Source organism: Notothenia rossii, assembly GCF_949606895.1.
Source record: "Notothenia rossii genome assembly, chromosome: 11".
NCBI lineage: Eukaryota > Metazoa > Chordata > Actinopteri > Perciformes > Nototheniidae > Notothenia > Notothenia rossii.
The window spans coordinates 58,573,140-58,591,726 of NC_136910.1; the positions used below are offsets into that span (position 1 = coordinate 58,573,140).

General features: G+C 42.4%; 2 protein-coding genes and 1 pseudogene across 3 annotated transcripts in view; 1 reads left to right on the top strand and 2 right to left on the bottom strand.

The window, feature by feature from the left end:
• The window catches only part of LOC307025491 (versican core protein-like), an 82,976-nt gene that overhangs the window by 55,936 nt on the left and 8,453 nt on the right, over positions 1 to 18,587 (bottom strand). The window lies entirely within an intron of this gene.
• Positions 1 to 18,587, top strand: part of LOC307025356 — a 246,475-nt pseudogene that overhangs the window by 14,112 nt on the left and 213,776 nt on the right. The window lies entirely within an intron of this gene.
• Positions 1 to 18,587, bottom strand: part of LOC307024363 (scavenger receptor cysteine-rich domain-containing protein DMBT1-like) — a gene marked incomplete at its 3' end in the record, with an annotated part of 85,008 nt that overhangs the window by 7,187 nt on the left and 59,234 nt on the right. The window contains exons 8-25 of the mRNA XM_079658428.1: positions 17,897 to 18,167; positions 16,965 to 17,252; positions 16,549 to 16,860; positions 15,651 to 15,941; positions 15,116 to 15,427; positions 14,232 to 14,522; positions 13,688 to 14,008; positions 12,719 to 13,000; positions 9,919 to 10,212; positions 9,411 to 9,722; positions 7,307 to 7,588; positions 6,792 to 7,016; positions 4,924 to 5,031; positions 3,983 to 4,264; positions 3,457 to 3,777; positions 1,415 to 1,696; positions 647 to 928; positions 120 to 440 (exon numbers count right to left, since the gene is read on the bottom strand). Of these exons, the coding sequence (XP_079514554.1) occupies positions 120 to 440; positions 647 to 928; positions 1,415 to 1,696; positions 3,457 to 3,777; positions 3,983 to 4,264; positions 4,924 to 5,031; positions 6,792 to 7,016; positions 7,307 to 7,588; positions 9,411 to 9,722; positions 9,919 to 10,212; positions 12,719 to 13,000; positions 13,688 to 14,008; positions 14,232 to 14,522; positions 15,116 to 15,427; positions 15,651 to 15,941; positions 16,549 to 16,860; positions 16,965 to 17,252; positions 17,897 to 18,167 (5,077 nt within the window). The remainder of the gene's footprint in view (positions 1 to 119; positions 441 to 646; positions 929 to 1,414; positions 1,697 to 3,456; positions 3,778 to 3,982; positions 4,265 to 4,923; positions 5,032 to 6,791; positions 7,017 to 7,306; positions 7,589 to 9,410; positions 9,723 to 9,918; positions 10,213 to 12,718; positions 13,001 to 13,687; positions 14,009 to 14,231; positions 14,523 to 15,115; positions 15,428 to 15,650; positions 15,942 to 16,548; positions 16,861 to 16,964; positions 17,253 to 17,896; positions 18,168 to 18,587) is intronic.

Here is an 18,587-nt window from a genome sequence, read left to right on the forward strand (position 1 = left end):
ATTTTATTATATATGTTGCACAATTGGAGGAGCTCAGGTCAGGAGAGTTTCATTGCCATTTCTACTCTGTAGCTCATGTGCATATGATGATAAAACCTTTGAATCTTTGAGTCTTCTACCTGAGCAGGTGAGGCCAACAGCTGTGCCAGGTGAGCAGGTGTTTCTCTCTGAGGCTGAGCTACAGTCCAGGAGAGCAGACTCATGGCCTCCACACTGGAACTCTTTGGTCCACATTGGAGCCTCCCCTTCTCCATAGAGCGCCCCCTGGAGGAATGAAGGAGCCCCACAGCCCAGCTGCCTGCAGACCACCTGAGCATCCTGCTGGTCAAAGTCAGCCTCACACACTGAGGACCAGGACGGGTTAGACTGGTCAGACTGGTTAGACTTCACCTCCAGTCTACCTGAGCACAGACTGCTCCCCCCCACCAGCCTGACGGAGTCTGGAGAGGACAGAAGATAAAACTGAGGTAAAGAAACAGTTACTTTTTAAATTGTTAATGTATTTTACTCTTTATCTTTTATTTCTATTTTGTTATTTGTTATTTATTTAAAAATCAAAACTTGAGAAAAAAATCAAATTATAAAAAGAAAGTCAAATTGTGAGAAATATTTCAAAATCTTTAGAAAAAAAGTCAAAGGCTTGTACCTGAACAGGTAAGAGTCAGGAAGTAGGAAGAGTAACTTGATTCTGCACACTCCCTCAGAGCAGATCCAGAGTGAGCACAGTCAGGCAGGATCCCCCACACAGATCTGAATGAGGACTTTCTCTCTCCCACAGAAACAGCAGAGCCACAGCCCAGCTCTCTGCAGGCAACACCTGCTGCCTTCAGAGTCCAGAGAGGGTCCCACACTGGTCTCCATTCCCCGTGATGTTTCAGCTCCAGAGCTCCTGCACAGCGACTCTCTCCTCCCACCAGTCTGACCGGCTCTGAAGAGAAACAAGAGAGAGATCAGAGAGAGAATAAAGTGAGTTTGATGAAATGAACCAATCACAGCTGGTGCTCCTCTATTTTATATTCTATTTACATGTTTATCAAATGCAAAGGTGTTATTGTCATATGCACATGAGCTACAGGTTAGAAATGGCAATGAGATGTTTTGAGGAAAAAGTCAAATTTTGAGTAATTAGTCAAGTTTTGAGAAAACAAATTTAAATACTGAAAGGAAAGTTCCATATTGAGGAAAAAGTCAAGAACTCTAAGAAAAAAGAAACATTTTGAGAAAAAAAATCTAAATTTGAGAAACAGATCAAAAACTTTTGGAAAAAGTAAGGTTTGGAGAAAAAACTCTAATTAAAAAAAAAAGATTAATTTTCAGGAAATATTTCAATTTCGAGGAAAAGTGAAATTGTAAGAAAAAAGTCAAAATCTCGAGGAAAAACTCATATTCTGAGAAAATAGTCAAAGGAGCTTACCTGAACAGGTAAGAGTCAGGAAGTAGGAAGAGGAACTTGCTGCTGCGCACTCCCTCAGAGCAGATCCAGACTCAACACATTGAGGACTGAACCCCCACACAGATCTCTTTGAGGACTCCTCTCTCAATCCCACAGAAACAGCAGAGCCACATTCCAGCTCTCTGCAGGCAACACCTGCTGCCTTCAGGGTCCAGGGAGAGCTCTTCACTGGTTTCCATTCTCCCTGTTTCACCTCCAGAGCTCCTGCACAGCGACTCTCTCCTCCCACCAGTCTGACCGGCTCTGAAGAGAAACAAGAGAGAGAATAAAGAGAGTTTGATGAAATGAACCAATCACAACTGCAGCTGTTTCAGTGATAAGTGAAATTTGGGGAAAAAAAAATAAAATGTAAAATAGTGCAAGAAGTCTATATACAGTACATCTAAATACAATATCATATGTACAAGAACAGAATATGAAATTAAACTAGAGAATGCAATTCCTGAAGAAATTGCTAGTGGGAATGCTTCATGCTGACAAGCTGACTCTAAACTGCTATGCTGAAATGTTATGTGTAAGAAGAAAGTGAATAATTTAGATTGAAATGATACATGAACACTGTGGGCTTGAATGTGTGATGAGAGAAGAAAAGAAAGTAAAAAGGCTTGGAAAAGCAGCAGAATATTTGAACTGCAAACTTTTGAACTAACTTGATGGCGAATGATCTGTCGCCATGCCAACAGCATTTGATGACACCCCATAATACAATTAGATGCGCTAATGGCTGCATCGCTACCAAACCTGTGAAGTTTTGGGCCATTTGGAGTATTTTCACTGAAGTTATGAGGAAACCATGTTTCATGGCGAGCATTGTGTTGCCATGGCAACGGCATTTGAATAAATCTCAAAACTGTCCGGTAGATGTCTTCACGGCTGAACTGGTAGCACACATGTGAAGTTTGAGCACTTTTTGAACATTTCCATTGGGGGTTATAGCGACATCGTCTTTTATGGCGAGGGAGGCGTTTCCATGGAAACGGCATATGATGACACCCCATAATTGACGTAGAGCTGTTGAGGGCAGGACCGTTAACCATTATCTGAAGTCTGCTGCTCTGAGCATGTCAGTTGGAGCGATGACATCACCGTGTTCCATGACACAGGTGTTTATAGTTGAGCTAACGACGTGTCCAGAGATCAAAGGTTTCCATGGTGATGTGCAGTAATCAGTGAGAGGAGAGCATTTCCATTGTTCTGAATGAGAGATAAACGTGTTACATGTGAACGTTTTGTTGAAGAACTGTAACAGATATCGGTGAAATTTCAAAGCGTGAAGCATGTCAAGGAACTTGAGCATCTGAAGTGTGCTTTTTGTGTACTTTCGTGTTAATAATGTGACCTTTTTGGCAGTTTAACTAAAGGTGTGCGGCTGCTGTGGTGGGGAAAGGTGAGGCTGAACTTACAATGGGTTTTAATGGAGACATGTTGAACGCTGTTGAATGAGGTTTCCCAGTGAAAGTATGAAGGAGCAGTTAGCAGTTGAAGAAGGAGCAGTTAGCAGTTGAAGTTGCATGAAGATTGTTGAAGTCTGAAGAGTTTCTCCATTGACTTCCATGTTAAAAATGTGATGTATTATGGGATGTATCTCTGGAATAAGGAAAGTTATGGATGATAAAAGTAATGGCCATCGATTCCCGACCGAGCTGAACGTTTTGATGTTTGAACGGAGTTTCTGCGATGTTCAATGCGGGAGGAGAAGTGGCGCAAAATAACCCGGCGGAATAATACAAATTTCGGCATAACAGCTGGTGGGAATGCTGTGTCAGCATTTCAACTAAATAATGTACATTAAGACAATATTAAAAACGCTTCATTGCGGTGATAACTATTTATATAAATGAGAAGATTACATGATGAGACTTCTTGCACTATTTATTTTTTTGTATTTTATTATATATGTTGCACAATTGGAGGAGCTCAGGTCAGGAGAGTTTCATTGCCATTTCTACTCTGTAGCTCATGTGCATATGATGATAAAACCTTTGAATCTTTGAGTCTTCTACCTGAGCAGGTGAGGCTAACAGCTGTGCCAGGTGAGCAGGTGTTTCTCTCTGAGGCTGAGCTACAGTCCAGGAGAGCAGACTCATGGCCTCCACACTGGAACTCTTTGGTCCACATTGGAGCCTCCCCTTCTCCATAGAGCGCCCCCTGGAGGAATGAAGGAGCCCCACAGCCCAGCTGCCTGCAGACCACCTGAGCATCCTGCTGGTCAAAGTCAGCCTCACACACTGAGGACCAGGACGGGTTAGACTGGTCAGACTGGTTAGACTTCACCTCCAGTCTACCTGAGCACAGACTGGTCCCCCCCACCAGCCTGACAGAGTCTGGAGAGGACAGAAGATAAAACTGAGGTAAAGAAACAGTTGCTTTTTAAATTGTTCTTGTGTTTTACTCTTTATCTTTTATTTCTATTTTGTTATGTGTTATTTATTTAAAAATCAAAACTTGAGAAAAAAATCAAATTCTAAAAAGAAAGTCAAATTGTGAGAAAAATGTCAAAATCTTTAGAAAAAAGTCAAAGGCTTGTACCTGAACAGGTAAGAGTCAGGAAGTAGGAAGAGTAACTTGATTCTGCACACTCCCTCAGAGCAGATCCAGACTGAGCACAGTCAGGCAGGATCCCCCACACAGGTCTGAATGAGGACTTTCTCTCTCCTACAGAAACAGCAGAGCCACAGTTCAGCTCTCTGCAGGCAACACCTGCTGCCTTCAGGGTCCAGAGAGGGTCCCACACTGGTCTCCATTCTCCTCGATGTTTCACCTCCAGTTCTCCTGCACAGCGACTCTCTCCTCCCACCAGTCTGACCGGCTCTGAAGAGAAACAAGAGAGAGATCAGAGAGAGAATAAAGAGAGTTTGAGGAAATGAACCAATCACAGCTGCAGCTCCTCTATTTTATATTCTATTTACATGTTTATCAAATGCAAAGGTGTTATTGTCATATGCACATGAGCTATAGGTTAGAAATGGCAAGGAGGAATTTTGTGAAAAAAGTCAAATTTTGAGTAATTAGTCAAGTTTTGAGAAAACAAATTTAAATACTAAAAGGAAAGTTCCATATTGAGGAAAAAGTCAAGAACTCTAAGAAAAAAGAAACATTTTGAGAAAAAAAATCTAAATTTGAGAAACAGATCAAAAACTTTTGGAAAAAGTAAGGTTTGGAGAAAAAGCTCTAATTAAAAATAATAATTAATTTTCAGGAAATATTTCAATTTCGAGGAAAAGTCAAATTGTAAGAAAAAAGTCAAAATCTCGAGGAAAAACTCATATTCTGAGAAAAAAGTCAAAGGAGCTTACCTGAACAGGTAAGAGTCAGGAAGTTGGAAGAGGAACTTGCTGCTGCGCACTCCCTCAGAGCAGATCCAGACTGAACACACTGAGGACTGAACCCCCACACAGATCTCCTTGAGGACTCCTCTCTCTCTCCCACAGAAACAGCAGAGCCACATTCCAGCTCTCTGCAGGCAACACCTGCTGCCTTCAGGGTCCAGGGAGAGCTCTTCACTGGTTTCCATTCTCCCTGTTTCACCTCCAGTTCTCCTGCACAGCGACTCTCTCCCCCCACCAGTCTGACCGGCTCTGAAGAGAAACAAGAGAGAGAATAAAGAGAGTTTGATGAAATGAACCAATCACAACTAAAGCTGTTTCAGTGATAAGTGAAATTTGGGGAAAAAAATAAAAAATGTAAAATAGTGCAAGAAGTCTATATACAGTACATCTAAATACAATATCATATGTACAAGAACAGAATATGAAATTAAACTAGAGAATGCAATTCCTGAAAAAATTGCTAGTGGGAATGCTTCATGCTGAAAAGCTGACTCTAAACTGCTATGCTGAAATGTTATGTGTAAGAAGAAAGTGAAGAATTTAGATTGAAATGATACATGAACACTGGGGGCTTGAATGTGTGATAAGAGAAGAAAAGAAAATAAAAAGGCTTGGAAAAGCAACAGAATATTTGAACTGCAAACTTTTGAACTAACTTGATGGCGAATGATCTGTCGCCATGCCAACAGCATTTGATGACACCCCATAATACACTTAGATGCGCTAATGGCTGCATCGCTACCAAACCTGTGAAGTTTTGGGCCATTTGGAGTATTTTCACTGAAGTTATGAGGAAACCATGTTTCATGGCGAGCATTGTGTTGCCATGGCAACGGCATTTGAATAAATCTCAAAACTGTCCGGTAGATGTCTTCACGGCTGAACTGGTAGCACACATGTGAAGTTTGAGCACTTTTTGAACATTTTCATTGGGGGTTATAGCGACATCGTCTTTTATGGCGAGGGATGCGTTTCCATGGAAACAGCATATGATGACACCCCATAATTGACGTAGAGCTGTTGAGGGCAGGACCGTTAACCATTATCTGAAGTCTGCTGCTCTGAGCATGTCAGTTGGAGCGATGACATCACCGTGTTCCATTACACAGGTGTTTATAGTTGAGCTAACGACGTGTGCAGAGATCAAAGGTTTCCATGGTGATGTGCAGTAATCAGTGAGAGGAGAGCATTTCCATTGTTCTGAATGAGAGATAAACCTGTTACATGTGAACGTTTTGTTGAAGAACTGTAACAGATATCGGTGAAATTTCAAAGCGTGAAGCATGTCAAGGAACTTGAGCATCTGAAGTGTGCTTTTTGTGTACTTTCGTGTTAATAATGTGACCTTTTTGGCAGTTTAACTAAAGGTGTGCGGCTGCTGTGGTGGGGAAAGGTGAGGCTGAACTTACAATGGGTTTTAATGGAGACATGTTGAACGCTGTTGAATGAGGTTTCCCAGTGAAAGTATGAAGGAGCAGTTAGCAGTTGAAGAAGGAGCAGTTAGCAGTTGAAGTTGCATGAAGATTGTTGAAGTCTGAAGAGTTTCTCCATTGACTTCCATGTTAAAAATGTGATGTATTATGGGATGTATCTCTGGAATTAGGAAAGTTATGGATGATAAAAGTAACAGCCATCGAATCCCGACCGAGCTGAACGTTTTGATGTTTGAACGGAGTTTCTGCGATGTTCAATGCGGGAGGAGAAGTGGCGCAAAATAACCCGGCGGAATAATACGAATTTCGGCATAACAGCTGGTGGGAATGCTGTGTCAGCATTCCCACTAAATAATGTACATTAAGACAATATTAAAAACGCTTCATTGCGGTGATAACTATTTATATAAATGAGAAGATTACAAGATGAGACTTCTTGCACTATTTATTTTTTTGTATTTTATTATATATGTTGCACAATTGGAGGAGCTCAGGTCAGGAGAGTTTCATTGCCATTTCTACTCTGTAGCTCATGTGCATATGATGATAAAACCTTTGAATCTTTGAGTCTTCTACCTGAGCAGGTGAGGCCAACAGCTGTGCCAGGTGAGCAGGTGTTTCTCTCTGAGGCTGAGCTACAGTCCAGGAGAGCAGACTCATGGCCTCCACACTGGAACTCTTTGGTCCACATTGGAGCCTCTCCTTCTCCATAGAGCGCCCCCTGGAGGACTGAAGGAGCCCCACAGCCCAGCTGCCTGCAGACCACCTGAGCATCCTGCTGGTCAAAGTCAGCCTCACACACTGAGGACCAGGACGGGTTAGACTGGTCAGACTGGTTAGACTGGTTAGTCTGGTTAGACTTCACCTCCAGTCTACCTGAGCACAGACTGGTCCCATTCACCAGCCTGACAGAGTCCGGAGAGGACAGAAGATAAATTGTTATTGTGTTTTACTCTTTATCTTTTATTTCTATTTTGTTATTTGTTATTTATTTAAAAATCAAAATTTGAGAACAAAATCTAATTCTAAAAAGAAAGTCAAATTGTGAGAAAAATTTCAAAATCTTTAGAAAAAAATTCAAAGGCTTGTACCTGAACAGGTAATAGTCAGGAAGTTGGAAGAGTAACTTGATACTACACACTCCCTCAGAGCAGATCCAGACCGAGCACAGTCAGACAGGATCCCCCACACAGATCTGAATGAGGACTTTCTCTCTCCCACAGAAACAGCAGAGCCACAGCCCAGCTCTCTGCAGGCAACACCTGCTGCCTTCAGAGTCCAGAGAGGGACCCACACTGGTCTCCATTCCCCGTGATGTTTCAGCTCCAGAGTTCCTGAAAAGCGACTCTCTCCTCCCACCAGTCTGACCGGCTCTGAAGAAAAAAAAGAGAGTCGTCAGAGAAAGAATAAATGTAGTTTGATTAAATGAACCAATCACAGCTGTTGGGGAAATGTGTTCCTAGTCCCAAAACTTTGGTTTCCATGCAAACCAAAGTTAGCCATGGAGTGCCACAGGGCTCAGTGCTTGGACCTATTTTGTTCACACTATATATGCTTCCGTTAGGCAATATTATAAGGAATCATTCTGTAAACTTTCATTGTTATGCGGATGATACTCAACTATATTTATCAATCAAGCCTGATGAAATTAATCATCTAAATAAAATTCAAGACTGCCTCAAGGACTTAAAAACGTGGATGACCTTAAATGTTTTGATGTTAAACATGACCAAAACTGAAGTTATTGTACTTGGCCCGAAGAATCTACGAAACAAATTATCTAAAGATATACAAACTATGGATGGCATTAATTTGGCCTCCAGTGAGACTGTAAGGAATCTTGGTGTTATATTTGATCAGGATTTATCCTTTAACGCCCACATAAAATCAATTTCAAGGACCGCCTACTTCCATCTACGTAACATTGCAAAAATCAGGCATATCTTGCCTCAAAACGATGCAGAGAAGCTAGTCCATGCATTTGTTACTTCAAGGCTGGATTATTGTAACTCCTTATTATCAGGGTGTACCAAGAAGTCAGTCAAGTCTCTTCAGCTGATTCAAAATGCTGCAGCTCGTGTACTAACCAGAGTTAGGAAAAGGGACCACATTACTCCTGTTCTGGCTGCCTTACACTGGCTCTCTATAGAACACAGGATAGAATTTAAAATTATTCTTCTCGCCTACAAAGCCCTTAATGGGCAGGCGCCATCTTACCTTAAATAACTCATTATACCCTATTGTCCTACTAGGGCATTGCGTTCCAAGAATGCAGGGTTGTTGGTTGTTCCTAGAGTCTCTAAAAGTACAATGGGAGCCAGAGCCTTTTCTTATCAAGCTCCACTTTTGTGGAATCAGCTTCCAGTTTGTGTTCGGACGGCAGACACCCTATCCGTTTTTAAGAGTGCGCTTAAGACCTTCCTTTTTGATAAAGCTTATAGTTAGGGCTGATTAGATTCAGCCCCTAGTTTTGCTGATATAGGCTTAGTTTGTCGGGGGACATCTTACTTCTTCCTTCTCTCTGTCTATACCTGTGTACTCTCATGTTCCCATTAACCCAGCTTCCCCAAATGTCTTTCTTTTTGGTGTCTATATACGCCGGGATCCGGAGTCATGGATGATCCTGTTGCTGCGGTCCTGTGTCATGGATTGCGAGTCCTGGATCTTGAGTCGTGGCTGTGGTCCTGGATCATAAGTCCTGGATGGATATCCTCGTGGATTCATCTTCCTATTATACACACATGCATTTCCAAACATTTGGTCTACCTATGTTGCAAATGTATTATCTTTTCAATTTACACACGGCATCTATTGCACGTCTGTCCGTCCTGGGAGAGGGATCCCTCCTCTGTTGCTCTCCCTGAGGTTTCTCCCATGTTCCCCTTTAAACTGTGGGCTTTCTCTGGAAGATTTTCCTTGTACGATGTGAGGGTCTAAGGACAGAGGGTCTGAGGACAGAGGGTCTAAGGACAGAGGGTGTCGTATTGTCATACTGATATTCTGTACAAACTGTGAAGTCCACTGAGACAAATGTAACATTTGTGATTTTGGGCTATATAAATAAACATTGATTGATTGATTTGCCCGGTTGTGCTGGATGTGTTTGGGGGCATGTATTCTGCCTGGGGCCCCCAGATTGTCTTGCAGCGTCACTGACTGTAACTTATGTGCATATAAAACCTTTGAATCTTCTACCTGAGCAGGTGAGGCTAACAGCTGTGCCAGGTGAGCAGGTGTTTCTCTCTGAGGCTGAGCTACAGTCCAGGAGAGCAGACTCATGGCCTCCACACTGGAACTCTTTGGTCCACATTGGAGCCTCCCCTTCTCCATAGAGCGCCCCCTGGAGGAATGAAGGAGCCCCACAGCCCAGCTGCCTGCAGACCACCTGAGCATCCTGCTGGTCAAAGTCAGCCTCACACACTGAGGACCAGGACGGGTCAGTCTGGTTAGAGTTCACCTCCAGTCTACCTGAACACAGACTGGTCCCCCCCACCAGCCTGACAGAGTCTGGAGAGGACAGAAGATCAAACTGAGTTAAATAAACAGTTGCTTTTTTTATTGTATTTTATTTTTTATCTTTTATTATTTATTTAAAAAAACACTGAGAAAAAAGTCAATTGTTTAGGAAATAGTCAACATTTTGAAGAAAAATCAAATGTTGAGAAATAAGTCAAATTTGGAGAAAAAAGTCAAAGGAGCTTACCTGAACAGGTAAGAGTCAGGAAGTGCGAAGAGGAACCTGATAATGCACACTGCCTCAGAACAGATCCAGACTGAACACAGGCAGACAGGATCCCCCACACAGATCTCTCTGAGGACTCCTCTCTCTCTCCCACAGAAACAGCAGAGCCACATTCCAGCTCTCTGCAGGCAACACGTGCTGCCTTCAGGGTAGAGGGAGGAAAGCCCTTCACTGGTCTCCATTCTCCCTGATGTTTCACCTCCAGAGTTCCTGCACAGCGACTCTCTCCTCCCACCAGCTTAACCTCACCAGGCTCTGAAGAGAAACAAGAGAGTCATCAGAGAGAGAATAAAGTGAGATTGATGAGAAGCAGCTGAGGCTAACAGCTCTGCCAGGTGAGCAGGTGTTTCTCTCTGAGGCTGAGACACAAAAAACTCACATTTTGAAAAAATAAGAGAAATTTGGAGAAAAAAAATCGAATTCTCAAAAAAAAGTTACATTTGGAAGAACGAAAGCAATTTCTTTTTACATCTGAAGATTTTTCCTCTATTTACTGTATATTCAAGTCCATGAAAGGGGATTGATCCAGGCAGTAACTAATGACCAGGGTTTCCCACACACAGACTATACTTGGGCGGGCCGCCGAAAAACCTTTTTAAATGCATGTTTTCTGAATGGAGATCGGCTAAGCCAGGGGTCTTCAACCTTTTTGACCAAAAGAGCCATTTTGCTCCTTTTTCCCCAAACATTTTTTGTCTGGAGCCGCAAAACATATTTCATAGCTTGATAGCTAAGTTGTATTTATTGTTATATCAGACAAAAACTACAGTTTTTTTGCATTTATTAGGCTATTTATTACATTATATAAAACTGTTGACCTCTAATAAGAAACAAAGAACTCCTATAAGGAGAATTACAAATAATACACAGGCCTACTTTAAAATAAATTAAACACAGCACTTGGGGAGTCCTCTGAACATTTGAAGGAACATTTTTTTTTATTAAAATGGGCCCACTTTGAAATAAATAAAACGTATAGCTGCACCCTAAAAAGAGTTAAAGGTAGGGTAGGTAAGAATGGAGAAACCAGCTTGAGTGCGCTAGAATTTGAAAATACACAACCGGAACAGATCTGCCTCTTCCTTCAGACTTCCTTCCAGAGCCCCTCCTCCAACACACACGAACGCGCACATGACCAATGAGGGCACGAGATCAGTTTGTGCACAGATGGAAGGCTGACAGGCAGGTAGGCCATCCAGTTACTTTAGCCGGCTCAGATGATTGGTCGTGCTTTTTACAGAACTACGGCTTCACCAGATTAATTTTTGCATGTATTTATTGTCAAAGCATTTAATATATTCATTGCTATCGGGACGTTAAGAGCATTCCATGGAATATAACAAAAAGTGTTTTCTGAAATAAATGACATACCCCATTGAATTATGACTGAAGATCGTCAGCTGTCTTCCTCTCCCGTGTTGTTTCTCGATACGTAAAGGCTGCAGTGCAGCACCTTTGACAACTTCTCTCTACAGATCAAACATACCGGTAAACCAGCATCGTTTGCTGTGAAAGCATATAACTCTGTCCGCACAGAATTAAATCCTGTGTTCCTCCGGTACTTTTCATTGATTGATCCATAGTTCGCTCATCGAGCCGGGGGTCCCCGCGCGAGCGCCTCCAAGAAAAGGCGCTCGTGCGGGACCGTAGCAGGATCTGACGCATATTTTAGTTGACCTAATTAAAACCGTTTTGTTTTTTATTTATGTGTCACAGTATCACCTCAAAATACAAGATACGAAACATTTTCAACCGTGCAACAAAATATAAATAGTCCTACAAATACTTTTATTTTATTTCCTTCTTATTTTTGTCTAAGCTCAAGGGAGCCAGGGCAGAGGGCTTAAAGGGCCGCCCGTGGGCCGCGGGTTGCCGACCCCTGGTTTAGTTAAAAATGGTTCATATCGTCAGTTAGCTGAGTTTCTTCCCGTTAAGGTTGTTAAATGTTAAGAAGCCCTGAGACACAGTTTTTGTGAAAATTGTTTTGTTTGCCCCCTCCAGCGGGGGCTATCGGCTTAACAGGTTAAGAATAGTTAATACTCCGGAGGAAAGAGCTGAAGGATCGGCGGGCTTCGCTTTAGTACTGTCTAAATATTACTGTCAGACACCGATCAAGCTCCCATACTTCTCCGTATCGAGCTCTATGGAACTACTTTCTCTGCCTCACTTTGACGCATATATTATTCGCTTGTTGGCATTGTCTCTATTCTCTGTCTAATTCTCAATTATTTCTCAGCAGAATCCATGCCACCTGGTAAGGTAAGCTCCTTCGTCAAGTGGTCTGATCTCCTTCATCTCTCATACACCCTCCTCCTTTTTGGGGGTTCCCTATATGCTCACGGCCGCATTTCCCCCTTTAGATATACGATTTCAGGATTGGGGTCTAATCGCCAAAGACTTAACATTTATCATATGGCATGTGTCAATACATGTTCTTTAAACAAAATGAAGTATCTCTTAATTGAAATAAGGGGCTATTCCCAAAGCATACAGTAAGTCTGAAAATGTTCTAATGTAGTTTGATTTGCTATCCTTAAAAAAGGAGCGGATATCCCTGTTCCTAACAACATGAAGTATAATGTATTTTCATTGTGGGTTATAAAAGATTATATTTGATTATATGAACTTTCGTTTTCATTATTCAACTCAATATGGAAACCTCAACAAGCCAAATTTGGAGGAAAAAATATCAAATTCTCAATAAAAAGTTACATTCTGTGAAAAAAGTCCAAATGTTGAGGAAAAAGTCAAAGGAACTTACCTGAACAGGAAAGAGTCAGGAAGTAGGAATAGGAAGTTTCTGTTGCACACTCCCTCAGAGCAGATCCAGACTCAACACAGCCAGATCTGATCCCCCACACAGGTCTCTCTGAGGACTGCTTACTGCTTCCTACAGACACAGCAGAGCCACAGCCCAGCTCTCTGCAGGCAACAGCTGCTGCCTCCAGAGTCAAGGGAGAGCCCTTCACTGATCTCCATTCTCCCTGTTTCACCTCCAGAGCTCCTGTACAGCGACTCTCTCCTCCCACCAGTCTGACCGGCTCTGAAGAGAAACAAGAGAGAGATCAGAGAGAGAGAGAGAATACATTGAGTTTGATGAAATGAACCACAGCTGCAGCTCCTCTATTTCATATTCTATTTACATGTATATCAAATTAAAAAGCTGTTATTGTCGTATGCACCTGCGCTACAGGTTAGAAATGGCAATGAGACATTTTGAGAAAAAAAGTCAGATTTGGAGAAAGAAATTTAAATAAAAAACAAAAAGTTACATTTTGAGGAAAAAGTCGAGAATTCTGAAAAAAAGTCAAAAACTCTAAGGAAAATGTAAAATTTGGAGAAATAAATCAAATTAAAGATAAGTTAATTTTGGGGAAATATTTACATTTCGAGGAAAAGTCACAATGTGAAAAAAAAGTCAGCATTTACAGGAAAAAATACAACTTTTAAAATAGTGCAAGAAGTCTATATACTTCTAAATACAATATGATATGTACGAGAACAGAATATGAAATTAAATAATGTACATTAAGAAAACATTAAGAACGGTTTATTGCAGTGATAACTATTTATATAAATACGTAGATTGCAAGATGAGACTTCTTGCACAATTTTTTATTTTTGTATTTTATTATATATGTTGCATTGTTGGAGGAGTTCAGGTCAGGAACATGTCATTGCTATTTCTACTCTGAAGCTCATGTGCATATAAAACCTTTGAGTCTTCTACCTGAGCAGGTGAGGCTAACAGCTGTGCCAGGTGAGCAGGTGTTTCTCTCTGAGGCTGAGCTACAGTCCAGGAGAGCAGACTCATGGCCTCCACACTGGAACTCTTTGGTCCCCATTGGAGCCTCTCCTTCTCCATAGAGCGCCCCCTGGAGGACTGAAGGAGCCCCACAGCCCAGCTGCCTGCAGACCACCTGAGCATCCTGCTGGTCAAAGTCAGCCTCACACACTGAGGACCAGGAAGGGTTAGACTGGTCAGACTGGTTAGACTTCACCTCCAGTCTACCTGAACACTGACTGGTCCCATTCACCAGCCTGACAGAGTCTGGAGAGGACAGAAGATAAAACTGAGGTAAAGAAACAGTTACTTTTATTTAAAAAAGTGTATTTTATTCTTTCTCTTTTATTTGTCTTTTCATATTTGTTATCTATTTAAAAATCAAAATGTCAGTAAAATCTCCCGAAAAAAAGTAAACATTTGAGAAATAAGTCAAATTTGGCAAAAAAAATCTAATTCTAAAAAAAGTGTCAAAGTCAAAGGAGCTTACCTGAACAGGTAAGAGTCAGGAAGTTGGAAGAGTAACTTGCTGCTGCGCACTCCCTCAGAGCAGATCCATACTGAACACAGGTAGGTCTGATCGTCCACACAGGTCTCTCTGAGGACGCCTCTCTCTCTCCTACAGAAACAGCAGAGCCACAGCCCAGTTCTCTGCAGGCAACACTTGCTGCCTTCAGGGTCCAGGGAGCGTCCCACACTGCTCTCCATTCTCCCTGATGCTTCACCTCCAGAGCTCCTGCACAGTGACTCTCTCCTCCCACCAGTCTGACCTCATCCGGCTCTGAAGAGAAACAAGAGAGAGATCAGAGAGAGAATAAAGAGAGATTAATTAAATGAACCAATCACAGCTGGTGCTCCTCTATTTGATGTTCCATTTACATTTATATCACTTTCAAATGCAAAAGTTGTATTGTAATATGCACATGAGCTACAGGTTAGAAATGGCAAGGAGACATTTTGAACAAAAAGTCAACATTTGTGGAAAAAGTCATAAACGTTGGAGGAGTACGTTTGGTGGACAAAATCAAATTCTAAAAGAAAAGTGACATTTTGAGAAAAAATTACATTTGTGAAAGAAGTCTATATACATGTAAATACAATATGATATGTACAAGAACAGAATTTTGAAATTAAATAATGTACATTAAGACAAAATTAAAAACTGTTTATTGCGGTGATAACTATTTATATAAATAAGTAAATAAGTAGATTGCAAGATGAGACTTCTTGCTCATAGATTAGGCTTCTTGAGGTTATTTCTATTTTTGTATTTTATTATATATGTTGCACTGTTGGAGGAGCTCAGGTCAGGAACATGTCATTGCCATTTCTACTCTGTAGCTCATGTGCATGTAAAACCTTTGAGTCTTCTACCTGAGCAGGTGAGGCCAACAGCTGTGCCAGGTGAGCAGGTGTTTTTCTCTGAGGCTGAGCTACAGTCCAGGAGAGCAGACTCATGGCCTCCACACTGGAACTCTTTGGTCCCCATTGGAGCCTCCCCTTCTCCATAGAGCGCCCCCTGGAGGACTGAAGGAGCCCCACAGCCCAGCTGCCTGCAGACCACCTGAGCATCCTGCTGGTCAAAGTCAGCCTCACACACTGAGGACCAGGACGGGTCAGTCTGGTTAGAGTTCACCTCCAGTCTACCTGAGCACAGACTGGTCCCATTCACCAGCCTGACAGAGTCTGGAGAGGACAGAAGATAAAACTGAGGTAAAGAAACAGTTACTTTTAAAAAAAAATGTGTATTTTATTCTTTCTCTTTTATTTGTCTTTTCATATTTGTTATCTATTTAAAAATCAAAATGTCAGTAAAATCTCCCGAAAAAAAGTAAACATTTGAGAAATAAGTCAAATTTGGCAAAAAAAATCTAATTCTAAAAAAAGTGTCAAAGTCAAAGGAGCTTACCTGAACAGGTAAGAGTCAGGAAGTTGGAAGAGTAACTTGCTGCTGCGCACTCCCTGAGAGCAGATCCAGACTCAACACAGGTAGGTCTGATCGTCCAAACGGATCTGTCTGAGGACTCCTCTCTCTCTCCCACAGAAACAGCAGAGCCACATTCCAGCTCTCTGCAGAGAACACTTGCTTCCTTCAGGGTCCAGGGAGCGTCCCACACTGCTCTCCATTCTCCCTGATGCTTCACCTCCAGAGCTCCTGCACAGCGACTCTCTCCTCCCACCAGTCTGACCTCATCCGGCTCTGAAGAGAAACAAGAGAGAGATCAGAGAGAGAATAAAGAGAGTTTGATGAAATGAACCAATCACAGCTGCAGCTCCTCTATTTGATGTGCCATTTACATTTATATCACTTTCAAATGCAAAAGTTGTATTGTAATATGCACATGAGCTACAGGTTAGAAATGGCAAGGAGACATTTTGAACAAAAAGTCAACATTTGTGGAAAAAGTCATAAACGTTGGAGGAGTAAGTTTGGTGGACAAAATCAAATTCTAAAAGAAAAGTAACATTTTGAGAAAAAATTAAATGTGTGAAAGAAGTCTGTATACATCTAAATACAATATGATATGTACAAGAACATAATTTTGAAATTAAATAATGTACATTAAGACAAAATTAAAAACTGTTTATTGCGGTGATAACTATTTATATAAATAAGTAAATAAGTAGATTGCAAGATGAGACTTCTTGCTCATAGATTAGGCTTCTTGAGGTTATTTCTATTTTTGTATTTTATTATATATGTTGCATTGTTGGAGGAGCTCAGGTCAGGAACATGTCATTGCCATTTCTACTCTGAAGCTCATGTGCATATGATGATAAAACCTTTGAATCTTTGAGTCTTCTACCTGAGCAGGTGAGGCTAACAGCTGTGCCAGGTGAGCAGGTGTTTCTCTCTGAGGCTGAGCTACAGTCCAGGAGAGCAGACTCATGGCCTCCACACTGGAACTCTTTGGTCCACATTGGAGCCTCCCCTTCTCCATAGAGCGCCCCCTGGAGGACTGAAGGAGCCCCACAGCCCAGCTGCCTGCAGACCACCTGAGCATCCTGCTGGTCAAAGTCAGCCTCACACACTGAGGACCAGGACGGGTCAGACTGGTTAGAGTTCACCTCCAGTCTACCTGAGCACAGACTGGTCCCATTCACCAGCCTGACAGAGTCTGGAGAGGACAGAAGATAAAACTGAGGTAAAGAAACATTTGAGAAAAAAGTCAAAAACACTGAAAATAAGTCAAATTTGGAGAAACAAGTCAAAGGAGCTTACCTGAACAGGTTAGAGTCAGGATGTCTTTAGAGGAATATGATACTGCACACTCCCTCAGAGCAGATCCAGACTGAACACAGGTAGGACTGATCCTCCATGCAGAGCTCTTTGAGGACAACTGTCTCTCTCCCACAGAAACAGCAGAGCCACAGCCCAGATCTCTGCAGAGAACACCTGCTGCCTCCAGGGTCCAGGTAGGAAAACCAATCAGTGGTCTCCATTCTCCCTGATGTTTCAGCTCCAGGTCTCCTGCACAGCGACTCTGTCCTCCCACCAGTCTGACCGGCTCTGAAGAGAAACAAGAGAGAGATCAGAGAGAGAATAAAGTGAGTTTGATGAAATGAACCAATCACAGATGTTGGGTAAATATTTCCTCGGCCCATAACTCTGACCCAGTTTAACAGTTTGTCCTGCCCTCACTGAGAACAGACCTGCTACCCTGAGCTGCTCTCAGTGTGTCGTCTCCCTGTTCCTGCCTGTTGGCTTCAGCAGATAGAGGTGCTATAGTGCTCCTCCTGTTTGATCTTGTTATGCACGATGTTGATTATTCTCTCAGAACTAGCTGAACACAGAGCTCTGGGGTAGAGATGTTCACAATTGGTTTGGCAGCATCTGTGTCACCTCGTGGCTGCAGCATGTCTTGTCAAATTCTCCGGCCGTAACTCCATAATAAACCCACAGTGTTTGCTATCAGAGTTCCAGCTCTCCCCGTGTCTCTGAGCTTTGTCTCCATTGCTTCAGAAGTTTCCATCACAACAGCTGCAGCTCCTCTATTTTATATTATATTTACATGTATAGAGACTTCTTGCACTATTTGTTATTTTTGTATTTTATTATATATGTTGCATTGTTGGAGGAGCTCAGGTCAGGAACATGTCATTGCCATTTCTACTCTGTAGCTCATGTGCATATAAAACCTTTGAGTCTTCTACCTGAGCAGGTGAGGCTAACAGCTGTGCCAGGTGAGCAGGTGTTTCTCTCTGAGGCTGAGCTACAGTCCAGGAGAGCAGACTCATGGCCTCCACACTGGAACTCTTTTGTCCACATTGGAGCCTCCCCTTCTCCATAGAGCGCCCCCTGGAGGACTGAAGGAGCCCCACAGCCCAGCTGCCTGCAGACCACCTGAGCATCCTGCTGGTCAAAGTCAGCCTCACACACTGAGGACCAGGACGGGTTAGTCTGGTTAGAGTGGTCAGAGTTCACCTCCAGTCTACCTGAGCACAGACTGGTCCCATTCACCAGTCTGACAGAGTCTGGAGAGGACAGAAGATAAAACTGAGGTGAAGAAACATTTGAGAAAAAAGTCAAAAACACTGAAAACAAGTCAAAGGAGCTTACCTGAACAGGTTAGAGTCAGGATGTCTTTAGAGGAATATGATACTGTACACTCCCTCAGAGCAGATCCAGACTGAACACATTCAGATCTGATCCACCACACAGGTCTCTTTGAGGACGCCTCTCTCAATCCAACAGAAACAGCAGAGCCACAGTCCAGCTCTCTGCAGAGAACACCTGCTGCCTTCAGGGTCCAGAGAGAGGATAAGCCCCTCACTAGTCTCCATTCTCCTCGATGTTCCAGCTCCAGAGTTCCTGTACAGCGACTCTCTCCTCCCACCAGTCTGA